This window comes from Bubalus bubalis, chromosome 3, assembly GCF_019923935.1.
Source record: "Bubalus bubalis isolate 160015118507 breed Murrah chromosome 3, NDDB_SH_1, whole genome shotgun sequence".
In the NCBI taxonomy this organism is placed as follows: Eukaryota; Metazoa; Chordata; class Mammalia; order Artiodactyla; family Bovidae; genus Bubalus; species Bubalus bubalis.
The window spans coordinates 112815752-112829667 of NC_059159.1; the positions used below are offsets into that span (position 1 = coordinate 112815752).

The 13916-nt window shown below is 36.2% G+C and overlaps 1 protein-coding gene across 1 annotated transcript in view; it reads left to right on the top strand.

The window, feature by feature from the left end:
- RORB (RAR related orphan receptor B) overlaps positions 1-13916 on the top strand; it is a 203879-nt gene that overhangs the window by 141836 nt on the left and 48127 nt on the right. Inside the window, exon 2 of the mRNA XM_006057218.4 lies at positions 12915-13000. Within this exon, the coding sequence (XP_006057280.1) occupies positions 12915-13000 (86 nt within the window). The remainder of the gene's footprint in view (positions 1-12914; positions 13001-13916) is intronic.

The window sequence follows — 13916 nt, forward strand, 5'->3', positions numbered from 1 at the left end:
AAAATGAAGTGATGGCTAAGTGTGGGAACAGTGAAATATTTTGACTTGAGCATGCATATGATAAACAAGTGACTCAAGCTTTATTTTACACTGGAGAACATCTTTGTATATAAATATTATCATATCCTAGGGCAAATAACCGAATGCATAAGTTTTGAGATTGAATTTGTGTGGCCCATTACACTAACATGAGGTTAACAGTGTGAACATCCATGTCACAATTTTGTCCCTTTGCCATTCCTGTTGTTAAGTTCATTTTACTTTTCTAATTAAAAAAAAAAAATCAGTTTATCAATATATTATAGCAGGCACTTTCTCAGATGTAAGAAATCTGTTTTCAAAACAATTTTATTTGGTTGAATGATTATTAGCAGTCAGGTGAATTATGTTTGAGTTTTTCTTCTAAGTTTTTCATAAGTTAATACATAGTTCCCTAAGCACATATCATCTCATAACATAGATTATGTGCATTTATTTTAAAAATATTTCAGGGCAATATGATGCATAATTTGTTGCTATTTTTTTTTTTGCTAGTACTAGAACTACAGTTGGAAATATTAAGATGTAAATTGATATAATCATTTGTTTCAAATAATATAACCTAACAACTGTTCCAAAAAAGTTACTAAGCAAATTAAAACTCCTAAAATATTATATTAACTCAGAAGTACATTTTTTCAAAATACTAGAGCTTTTTAGTGCCTGTATTTTTAGAAAAGAATAGATATTGTTTCAAGGCAATTATTCACTGATGTCAAAATATATATTTAAGGACTTTATTCATGACATAAGCCATTACAAGCAGATTGTAGTTCTGACATCATTGGAGTCTTTAGACAAATATTTATCCTTCCTACTGACAGATTTACTCAGGATATTGTTGCTATTGTTGTTTAGAAATTAATAACACTGGACATATTAACATCTATGTACTTAATCCTCTTTGGGTCTGAATTACAATTAGAAGAAGCTAACAGGTAAACATAAGTGTCCCTTTCTCCCTTGATTTGGTGTTTTAAAACAACATGAATTTGTCCTCTATTGTAAAATTACATCAAACACAGAATTTAATTTTTGGAGCTTATATGTGTATGGGTACTCACACACACACACACACATATACACACACTTCATTTTTTAAATGAACTATATGAAAAAAGTGTGCCTTACATTTTGCAAAGAGAACCAGGTATTTTAATTTTGTCTTAAATTTTAGTGGAATTAAAAGGAATATTCCAGATTAAAACTGCAGGGTGTTTTGTTTTTTTTCCGGTTACTACAGTAGAAAATTTTGGTGCTGTGCTTAGCAACTGGTTTTCACCAGTCTTTTTCCTCTATTATTTCCCCCCAAAATACATATTTCTGCCTTGAATAATTCAAGCCTCTAAAGAAAAACCACTTTTTCCTACCAATTTAGACCACCTGGTAGCATCAAAATGCCTTTGGTAGAAATTAATGTATAAGAAATACAGCTAACAAATGGAGCAACCATAAACATCTCCATGAAAATGCTGTTAGAAGCTATCAAGCAATGATTATGAATTTGCCGCTTGTAGAAAAACAGTTCAAAAGAAACTTGTGAAAATGGAATGTGAAAATCACCGTATCTGTTCTTAGTACTTGGTCATCGTTGTTCATAGAACTCCTTCACCAGCTTACGTAAACACTGAATAAAGCTGTTAGGGATTACGTGCAGCATGCTGGATCTGATGAGCTCAAAAATAAGATAGCTTGGGTCCTATAATATTTAGGATTATGCTGGTAATCTCTTTAGGGAAAGTGTGCGGTATCAGCAGAAATGCACTTCAGTCTTCGAGGGAATGGGTACTAATAATTCTACATTTGTTGGGTAGCTAAACCTTTGCCTACCTTGATGTAGGGGCTTTGTGACATTTATAATAGGATGAAATCATAAGGGAGAGCTTCTGGAGTAACATCTTAAATTATCATTTTACCTCTAAAATAATTCCTGGTGCTACATGCAAATGAGAATACATTCCTTTACATTCTAAGTGTCTCCCTTTTTGAAACAGGCTGCCTATGTAAAGATGAACTAAACCCAAAGATTTCTTTCTCCAAAAACCTCCAAACTTGTTCTCATCTCTAGAAATGAAATAAAAATTAAGGTTGTCTTTTCAATTCTATAATGTTTTTTAAGATTCAATTCAGAAACAATACAGGCTTAATTGCAAGTTTGCTAGGACATAAATGATGTTTATGTAATCTCAAGGCAGAAACTTACAATATATTTTACTTTTGTAGCACTGTCTATGTTAAAAACAAAATCAAATCTCTTGCAGTTAATCCAAAAAATGAGTTCCTAAAATCTTAGCTCTTATAGGATTAATGATCACTGATGTCCAAGTGTCCTCCCTTAAGTGAAAGATCCCTCATGACATGTTGGACTGCCCATTCATACAAATTTTCCCCTACATCAATCCTGTGATGACAAAGGAAGTCTTTGGGGCTACTGGTAGTAATTGTTCTTCATCCATTTCATCCTCTTCTCCTCCACAACAACACACACAAAACTGGTATAAATATCTCTTTACACCCTGGTCTAAACTTTGTTTATGTAATTATTTGCTGTATCAATGGCTAAAGGGATGTTTGAAAAACACATTGTGTGTGTGTGTGTTTAGTTGCTCAGGTGTGCCTGAATCTTTGTGACCCTATGGACTGTAGCCCACCCGACTCCTCTCTTCACAGGATTTCTCAAGCAAGAATACTGGAATGGGTTGCCATTTCTTCCTCCAGAGGATCTTCCCGACCCAAAGATCAAGCTCTCTAGTCTCCTGCATTGCAGGCAAATTCTTTACCCACTGAGACATCTAAAAAAACAGAATTGTTTGTAAATATGAAAGAGGGATAAATTATACTACTGTTCAGTTTTTGACTATCCAAGCAACTTGTAGGACATTATGTGCCAATTAAATCAAGCTTTTATTACATTAGTAAGGAGAATGTTACTATGATGCCAACATTCTGCTCTTATGTGGACATCGTCCTCATGTAGGACAATAATCCACCCAGGTATCTCATGAGAGACAAGATGAGATGCCACATTTATTTCAAAGTTTTCTCTTTTCAAGAACAAAGGCATTGAATTGGATTTTGGTCACTGTATTTTAGACTTTGTCTTCATCTTTTCCTCTGTAGTCCTGCCTTGTCTTTTTTTTAAAAACACTTTAAGGGATTTAGTCTTTACCATTATGCAGAAAGAAACATGTTTTTCTTATTTTTGAATTCTCTGAAAAAGTTCTGAGAACTTCAGGAATAGTCTTCAATGTTTATATCAATGGAAAGAGTGAGAAACTAATATCATGTTCTTTCCACCCCATTGTGTACTTTCAGTTGCTTGGGTGTGTGTGAGTGTCTGTATATGTGTGTGTGTGTGTTTAATTAGTGTTGTTTTTTCAAAATTTGAATCCCTTACCTTCAAATATATATGTGTATTTTTTTAATTTTTACTTATTGATTTTATTTTTGGCTGTGTCATACAGCATGTGGGATTTTAGTTCCCCGACGAGGGGTCGATCCTGCATCCCCTGCATAGGAAGTTCAGAGTCTTAACCACTGAACTGACAGGAAAATCCTACCTTCAAATAGATAATTTAGTGGCTTTATTTTTATATTTCTCTAATATATATCCCTTTTAACTGGCCTTTTCAAATATTCTTGAAAAGAACATGGTATAGGAACCACATCTTAGAGCATACTGAACGGTAAAACTGGGTTGAATCACATGGAACTGGCAGTGTTGCCTGTCTCCTTGCACAAAAGGGTGGCAAATTTACATGACTCATCCTGACATATGTGCCTACAGACAAAAGCATAATTATTTGATAATCCTAAAAGAATTCTGCTACTATTTATTTTTCATTTAACTCCATTAACTACCTTGCTCTCTCTCTAAGACCTGGCTCAAAAGCCACCTCATCCGCCAAGTCTTGCCAGTTTTCTCTGGTTGAAACCAATGTATTTCTTCTTCCAGGTTTATTTAAGCATTCTTCTATCTGCCCTGTGTTGAGGTCGTGTAGACCTGTGTGCGGCTGTACAATCATTGTACTCACTTTGAAGATAGAAAGTTGGTTTGCATATATCTGTGACCTAAAACAAATGTTTGCTGAATTGCCTTTGCTGGGCTGTCTCAGACAATTCTCACCACCTCCATTAAAAGAAGCACTTTTCAGTAATTCAATTATTTTTAATATTTACTAGAATTTTTAGTGCAGTTTTAGATTTACAGAATAATTGAGCGGAAGTCTATCCACCCTCTCATATACAATTTCCTCCATTATTAATAGCTTGCATTAGTGTGATATATTAAAGAACCAATTAATTAGTCAACCAATACTGACTTGTTATTAACTATGTCCATAGTTTAGATTAACGTTCATTCTTCCATTTGTAGGTTTTTGTGTAGACATAAGTTTTCAACTCACTTGTAAATACCTAACAGAAGAATTGCTGAGTCATATGGTAACAGTCATGTGGCTGTGTAAGAAACTGCCAACCTGTCTTCCAAAGTGGCTGTACCATTTTGCTTTCCCATCAACAACAAGTTCCCTTTATTCTGCATCCTTGCCGGCATTTGGTATTGTCATTTTTTTTTTTTTTTTAGATTTCAGTCATTCTAACAACTGTGTAGTGGCATCTCACTGTTAATATTAACTAATTAATATTAAAATATTATTTTGTAATTCCCTAATAATATATGATGGGCTTCCCTGGTGGCTCAGATGGTAAAGAATCTGCCTGAGACCCAGGTTCAATCCCTGGGTCAGAAAGATCCTCAGGAGTAGGAAAGTGGAAACCCATCCCAGTATTCTTGCCTGGGCAATTTCACAGATAGAGGAGCTTAGCAGGCTAGAGTCCATGAGGTCGCAAAGAGTAGGAAAGTGACAACCCACCCCAGTCTTCTTGCCTGGAGAATTTCATAGATAGAGAAGCCTAGCAGGCTAGAGTCCATGAGGTTGCAAAAAGTAGAACACAGCTGAGTGACTAATACACAACATATAATATTGAGCATCTTTCTTTGGTGAGATGTCAGTTTTGACCTTTTGCCCAGTTTTTGAGGTTTAAGAGCTCTTTGACTATTTTGTGTACGAGTCTTTTATCACATATGTATTTTACAGTATTTTGTCTCAGTCTGTGACTTCTCTTCATTCTCCTAATGCAATTAGATTTTTAACATAGAAAAGTTATATTTTTTCATCTTCTGAAAGGAGAATTTTTTGCTCTTCTTTGAATTTTTCTCCAGGGAGTGAACTCTGCCTGGTCACTCTGAATCATCCATGTGACCTGGTGTGTGGAATTTCTCCGTCTTGCCAGCCATCAGTGAAGCTGGTTCTACATAAACCTGAACTTGCTACTGAAGTTTTCAGTTAAACAAAAATTAGAGAAAAGGGCTCAGAAAAAATTAAGGAACTGAAGAGAGACAAGTTTTTTCACTGAAGCAAGATGCTGTTTTCTTCTTTTTATAAATGGAGAACAGCTATCAAAACAGATAACATGCCTTTTTTGTCTTATATAAAGTTCTCTTCACAGAGAATTGGAGCTTAGGAGACAGACACCCTGAGAGTTAAATTGTAGAATGTCTTTCCTTTCTCTCAGAATTTCTCAAAGTGTGCTGTGCATATGCATCACAGTAATACTTTAACAGTGCAGATTCTGATTACATTGGTCTAGAGTAGGACCTAAGTGCTCGCATTTCTATCAAGCACTCAGGCAACGCCACATCGCTGTTTGTCAGGGACCGCACTTTGAGTAACAGGTCTCAAGACAGCGTTGTGATAGAGGAGAGGAATGTGATGAGTATCCATCATGACTGTTGAACTCTGTGTTAACTAATCTGCCTCCATGAGATAGGGTAGCTTTTCAAATGTTTTATTCCCAGAATTACCATGGGTAGCTAAAATGAGTTCATTTCTGTTTCAAACCTAGCTTGACCATCTTACCTTTCACAAAAGAAGCAAACTTGGTGTGATTCAATTTTTAAAATAGAAAAACTGTTGTTTCATCTTCTCAGGCGAGACATTTTTTAACTGAGTATTGGGAGAGTGAGCTAGCAGCCAGAGCAACTAAGAGCAAGTCCACAGCAGAGGGAGAACACACTACCACGCAGTGTTACAACACGCAAAAGATGCAGGCACAGCCGACAGTCGTTAAATCTGCAAAAGAACCTGAGAAATGAACACTGGGTATGCATTACAGTAATGTGGGATGTTTCTGGGAATACACATACACTGGCTTTTCTTTCTTCTGCCTTGTCAATTAATGACCAGTGTTTTTTGTAACTAATCCTTCAATTGTCCTACTGCCTTTTGAACAAAAGAGAAATGCCTAAAAGACAATAGCAGAATCTGCTTTCCCAGAATCCTGTGTAGTTTTTAATTTCCCATAATGTCAGGGAAATTAAAAATTCTATCAGTTCTCATAGTACCTACAACTGTAGTTACCTGGACATCATAGAACATTTGTTCTCAAACTTGAATGCTGTTCTGGAAGCTTGTTACAAAGCAAATTCTGTTGCAATTGGCCCAGGCAAGTCTTGATAGTCTGCATTTCTAACATGCTCCAGGTCCTTCCACTGGTCTACAGACCCCACTGTGAGTGGGCATGGGACACTTTAGCTGTATATTTACAGCTGGACACAATTAGCTGCTTTCAATCTGAATGATGTCAGGTCCTACATACACATTAGCTCATTATAATTAAAACTTTGACAGGACAAGATGTACTTAATGGAAATTAATTGAAACCACTATGACTTATAAAAGTGATTTGCTTTGCTTCAAGGGGATATTTAACTTTTCATCAATAACACTACTAATAATACTAATTTCTTTCTTCATTCTTTGTTGGTCTCGTTCTCTCTTGTTTCACTCTTCTGGGGAGTCTGAGGGCAAGTAGCTCTTCAAGGATAAGTGCTCAAATGCAAAAGATAAATCAGCTTCCTTCATGATAATCCTATAAATTATGCCTTTGAAAAAAATCACTTTTTGCTATTATCATATGATAGTAAGGTTTTTTGTAACTCTAGCTTCAGTTATATACAGTTTAGAGAAATACAGTGATATAAAAATAAATGTCATCTTTAGATCATTCAAAAGCTGTCTGTCAACTGAATGGAACTGAGGGCTCACAGAGACCACCACGCAGAATATACAGAGAAGAGCTTGAGAAGAAAGAGGGACCCCAATGCTGATAGATGTGAGGGCATTCCAGTAGGAACTAAAGTACACTGAATTTCACGCACTATATTTGGTATTTTAGCAGGATGCTGGGATTAAGATGCTGTGTGCCCTGATGAGATAAACGAGAACACAAACCTGATCTACTATCAGGAATCTCTTCAAATCACCACATAGCATGATGCAAAGACAAAAGTTCAAAGGCTTTTACTCTTTTCCTGAGGGTGTCATTCATCTACACTTTCATCCCACCCCAATCTTCAGGCTGTTTTCTGATAAATCAAAGTTACAGTGGAACCAGATTTCAGGAATACCAGCTTCATCTTTGGGGATTGTTGCTATCTGATAGCAGAAAGTTTTGTACCTATTAGAGGTAAATACTTAATCTGCCAGTGAGAGAGAAGAAGAGTACAACAGGGATTTTAATTCAGATTGGCCACAAATGATAGATGAGATATAATTTGAGTAGGAGATACAACTTGGGCTACTGAGACCATCTGCAAAAAGATTTTTAACCAAAATGGTCATCTTTATTGGAAATTTTTACATATGCAAATTGGGCTTCACTCAGGCATTAAGAGTTCTTCCTGCACTGTTCAATTTTAACATAACTGTAAAATTCTGGGAACCAGGATCTGACAGGCAAACCTAGTGTCCAAGAATGCAAGTTATCATAGCCTGGGTAGATGATTCTTATTTCCCTTAAGAAAACAAAAGATGCTGCAAGTATAGCCCCAAAATGAAAGCCAGAAAATACAGAGAGAATTACGGGTCACTCCTTAGTATTCTCAGATTCTGGCCTTATCCCAAGATTTTACTTCCTTTGCAGATGGTTTACGTGCTACAAAGAATACCTTGTTAATAATTTGATTCATTTAATTCTCAGTGGGAGTCTTTTATCATATCAGAATCACCTGGGCCTTTTTCAAACTACATACCCACTCCAATCTTGAGAGATTTTTATTTCTTATCCTCATCCCAAATACAGAAAATCAGTATTACTTAAAGCCTCTTTTATAAAAGGGCGTGTCAAATCTGTTGGTTGTGTTGAAAGAAAAAAATTAGGACTAACTGCTTTAAAGAGTATGAAAAATTCTCTTTCAGGGTCTATAGAAAATATTTAAAAAGAAGTATGACCTGGAGTCGGTCCTCAATGGATTTTAAATGCCCAGAATATGAAAATGGCTGGGTTGAGGTATAAGAGTTGGCATGGTAGAAAGGAAATGCCACAGGAGTACACACAGTAAAAAATGTTGCCTCCAAACAGAGAGTACCTAAAAGGCCCATTATCACTATGATTCCTGATGGATGCTTTTAACAGTTAAGGTATTTTGATGGATTAAAGTGATTCATTTTTCTAGTTAATTCATTAGCCTGGATTAGTTTATTTAACCTTAATACCTGGTATTACAGCAGGGGCTTCTGAAGGAGAAGAACTAAAGATATGTACATTTTGAGAAGCAGGAAGAGTGAAAAGCATGGTGACTTTGAGTGATGTTGTGATAAGGCTCCTTAGGAAGGACCCTCAGGAGTATGCCAGGGTGAGAACTGCCACCTTCAAAAAGGGAGACAAATCTGGATTACTACTCGATTGTTGAATAGGGTTTGCCTGCCAACTCAGGGGATATTAAGTTAGTTGTACATCATAAATTATTCTAATATGAAGTAAAACATAAAATTATATAACATCTCCCCTGGCATTCTTTTGCACTATAAGAATATCATTTCCAAAGAAAAGATATACGATCACTTTTATAAAGAAAAAAGTTTAACTGGTAAATAAAAATTAACTCTAATCTCCGCAAAGCTTTACCATAGAAAAATGTAAGTGAAAGGACAATAGAAGAAATTGAAAACCTGATAAATGTGCATGTCTCGAGCCATCTCTCAGGGCATTTCAACCCCTCTAAATTTGTCTCTCAGAAGCTGCTGTTGAATTAATCCACAAATCCAGCAAAACTATGGAAGTGAACTTCCTCCTCAGTCTCTGTCTATCACCGTCATTGTCAGAGCTGGTGAGGTCCAGGCCACCAAATCCTCCCTAGGTATCCACTTTGAAACTATGATAAATAGTTTGTCATTAGATCTGCAGCCACTGCAAGAGAGTCACACAGGAAATGACGGCAAGTATAACAGCAAGATGCTTAGAAATGGCAAACACTGAAGCAATGATCTGATGTGTTGTCCTAGCGTCTGAAATACCCTGCCATGGAGCTGTGCTTTATAAACTACACGGTTTGAACCATGAAGCTGTAGCTCCAAAGCAGTGCATTTTAAACGAGAGAAAAGGAGAAGGATTCATGCTTTAAATTATTGAAATTCACCTTCACCTATAAAAACCTCAGACGATCTATTCTACCATAGTAGATAAAAATGGTCGTAGGTTTTCCAAACTGGTAACTCCCTTCCCACATACAGCTTTTTACACAAATACACTTTTCAGGGACTTCTTTCTCTTTAAAAATACCGTTGAAATGTTTATGGTTCTTCAGGATTACATGTTGAGCTAGAATTATAAATATGTATAAATATGCAGATGCTCTATCGAATCATTCCTTATCCCATTTGTATTTCCGAAGTTGTGTAAGATAACCTTTGTGGCTTTCCAAAACATCTTCTCTCACCCCAGGGGGCAAATTACCTCTATTTTCATTTCCTTTAGAGTTAGATCATTTTATAATTAAGAACTTATTGAAGCAGATTCTCCCCACGTGTAAGTTACTCCCTGGGGAGTAATTTATGCAAAGAGTGCCTCTGACTTAATATCATATAAGCCTAACAACTGTACAATGGATACCTGGCATTTTTAGTCAGTTTTTCAATCACTGAAAAAAATCCACAGTTGGAAATGTTATTCAAAAAAAAAAAGTACAAATAACTTATAGTGTCATTCATTTGGGCTTTTTAATGGTAAGATTTTTAATAAAGGAATGTGTCTTATATTTTTTGTTCAAAAGCATCAGAAATACCAGCTAAGGATGATGTTTTTGATTGTGATGAAGACTGACATTTTGTAGCTCTTTATTATTTACAAGGTGAAAATAACTCATTTAATCCCCACAAATCTATGAAGTTTGTCAGCTAAACTTTTCTAAACCAGAAAACGAGATCAGAGTGTTTTTTTTTTTCCCTTGGTCCAATCATTAACAGATTAGGGACTGGAATCCAGGGGAACAGAACAGAACAGAGTGATATAAAATCTCACATTTTTTTCATGTCATAAAATTTTGAAAACAAATACTAGTTCATATATAAGAAGAGAAGGAAATAGAAATACTTAGTCTAGTAAGTTTTTTTTCTTTGCATTTGTCTCCTCTTCTGATATTTTTATTTTTATCTCTTTAACTGCTATATTTGAGTAATATAAGAATTCAAAATTGTGTTTGTATTTTATCTTTGTGGGAGGCAATGAAAGGGTTACTGAATGAACTATCAGGACAATCAGCTAATTTCCATGTTTTTTTCCCAAGTCACCTTAAGAGCATCATTAATGACCTAAATCCTCAGTATTCTCATCTGAAAAATAGAGACATAACACTGAATTTTTTGCTTATAAAGATGATTTGAACTTATTCTGAAATATTTAATTTAAAAAATTTACTGTACTTCCCTAAAGCTAAGTATTTTTTAATACTTAAAGCTACGTTATTTTTTAAAGTAGAATGGTAAGAAAAAGAGGGTTATGTCATTGCATATTTGTTTTGCATATTCAAGGGTGAGAAACTGCATGAAAGCATCCAAGTGGCAGATTGATGTATAAAGCATTTTGAAGCATACTTTGCATAATTATTTTAAATTGGGAGTGGGAATAGCAGATCTTCCTAGTGTGTATAATTTTAACAACACTGAGAATACTATCAGAGACATGGGAACTACTACATTCTAAATAAAGTTTATATCATGGATTCATCCATAACCTCAAAGATGATGACTTAAAATCATCTTTCTAAGAGGTTCTATACGTGTTCTGTAAGACATGACACTAAATTGCACACATGCAAAATGTAAATCCTATGCCCTACCATATTCCACAAAGGAATTGCCCTACCAACCACCCATTTATGTCAAGTCTTCTATTTAATCCTACACTGAAGGCTAGGAAGCTATAAGTCACCTTTGATTCTTCATCAGTTTCCACCTCTTTCATTTATCTTCTCACTTCTTCCATTGGGCTATCTTTCTATTTGCTGCTGCTTCTGCATTTATCCCGCTAGTAAGGTAATTCACGCTTTCAGCTCCTGACACCCAGGTTGGGAATTTTAATTGTCTTCCATTTGTTTATGGTCAGCCTGCCAAACTTACCTTTCTAAAGTAACCAAACCACCACTTTTGCCATTTCTTCATTCACGTCTTTGATTCCTTGTAGCCAGTGATGTCAGGTGAAAATTCTTCTGCCTGATCCCCAGGAACTTCATAATCTGATATCACTCCCTCTATCCAATTTTATGACCCAAGTTTCCATTAAAGCCAAGTTGCTTGTCTCAGTGATCACAAGCCACAATCATTCGGGGCCATCTCAATTCCATCCTGCTTGCAGAAATACCTTTTGCCTCACACTTCCTACACAGTTTTCAAAATCAAAATATCTTTATCTCCAGTGAAATTGTTTCAGTCCTATTGAAGTGATAGTACCCACATGCTTTGGGCTTCCCAGGTGGCGCTAGTGGTAAAGAACCTGCCTGCCAATGCAGGAGACTGAGAGACTCTGGTTTGATCACTGAGTCAGGAAGACCCCCTGGAGGAGGGCATGGCAGTATTCTTGTATTCTTGCTCCAGTATTCTTGCCTGGAGAATCGCATGGACAAAGAAGCCTGGTGGTCACAAAGAGACAGAGACAACTGAAGTGACTTAGCATGTACCCATATGCTTTATCATTTTTTCCTTGATATCTCTATGTATTAATTTTGGTTTATTGATTAGATAATTGGTGTCATTAGTATATCTTATGTCAACAGCCTTTATTATTTTAGTGGCTATATAGATACTCAATAAATATTGGACAGATTCTTCGTTGGTATTTTCACAAGTAAACCTCCAGCCATTTAGTGTATGAAATCACCTCTACCCCTTCCAGTTTTGCTTTATTTGCTCATTTAAAATATTATTGAAAAAGGTAATGTGATCATTCTCAGTGACTTAAAGTTTGAAGTACAAAAAGAAAACCAAAACCACAGGTTCAAGAGATTTTTAAGTCACACTATATGAAGTTTGAAAAGGAAAAAACAATGAAACCAAAAGTTTAGAAAACTTCTAGTCCCTGGTTACATTTTCTAGGTTAAGGAAAACAAAACAAACAATGTAAATCGATGCCCTTTATTTAGAAAGGGATTCCCAGGTGCCTCAGTGATAGAGAATCCCTCTGCCAAATACAGGAGACGCAGTAGACACAGGTTAGATCCATGAGTCGGAAAGATCCCCTGGAGGAGGAAATAGCAACCCACGTAAGTATTCTTACCTGGAGAATCCCATGGGCAGAGGAGCCTGGCAGGCTACAGTCTATGAGGTCACAGACTCAGACATGACTGGGGGACTGACAACCACCAGGTTACTTAGAAGAAGCTTAGGGAAGCCATTCAGGTAGAATAGGTGACCCTACAGCCCCGCCCACCCCGAACACTGAGTCTTCAACGCTGAGTCATGCGAGAAGTGAGGAGGGAGATGGGAGGGTGAAAGGAAGACAACTCTGTAAGCTCAAAACTGTCTGTTTTCCCCTTTCAGCACAAATTGAAGTGATACCATGCAAAATTTGTGGCGATAAGTCCTCTGGGATCCACTACGGAGTCATCACGTGTGAAGGCTGCAAGGTACGGGTACTAACAAGGCACAGCTGACAGCGTCTGTGTTGGCCTCAGGCGTCTGTGGGCTTCACGATGCAAGAGGTGACAGCTCTTGAAAGGCCTGCTAAAGGATTCTTATCCTGCTGCTGACACTCAGGAATTCTTGCTTGGTGGTGGGTGGGTTGATTTTCTGTTATTTGGCCTTTCACCTTTTTGTCATTGTCTAACTCATCAGGAGCTGCTTAGAAACGGATTTCTATTTAAAAGCCTCAGTTATTCACATGTACCAAAATATAAATACTGATGTGCTGTATTAACATCTTGTGTCCAGTAAACTCCAGCACATTTATATCAACATTAAAGTTTAAAATAAAGATTATAAGTTAATGGGCCTGTATTTATGTATCTGCCTGAGAAAGCAGTCAAGGTAACATTTGCAATATGCTTGTGACTATCCTTTATTCTCATATTTCAGAAAAAAAACTAGAAGTATGAAATCTTAAAAGTGGAGCAGATAACCTCTTGTCAGTTAAAAATAATCTGCCTCAATTTCATCAAAGAGGTCCTGAGTTATTAACAAGATTCTGTCATATGGCCAATATCACTGATCTAGTTCATGAGAGAACATGAACAAACTTTTTTTTTTTCATTCTCAGTCCAGTGTTCCCCTCCATGACAAATCCAACTAATTCTTCCAATTCCTATAAGCAAGGTGATTTTTAAAATCTTAAAACTGGAGGAATAGCAGTTAATATAGACTAATCCGAAATAAGAGAAATTTGAAATTTAAGAGTAAATGTTTAAATTCAATCCTTAGAAGGTAGGAAAGATGAGAGACTAAATATCAAGGGGAAATGAAAACAGTTCTACAACTTATTTAAAAGGGCACTGTGTAACCAGAACAAATGAAATGAAGCTATAGTCCAGGAAGGGAAATTGATAG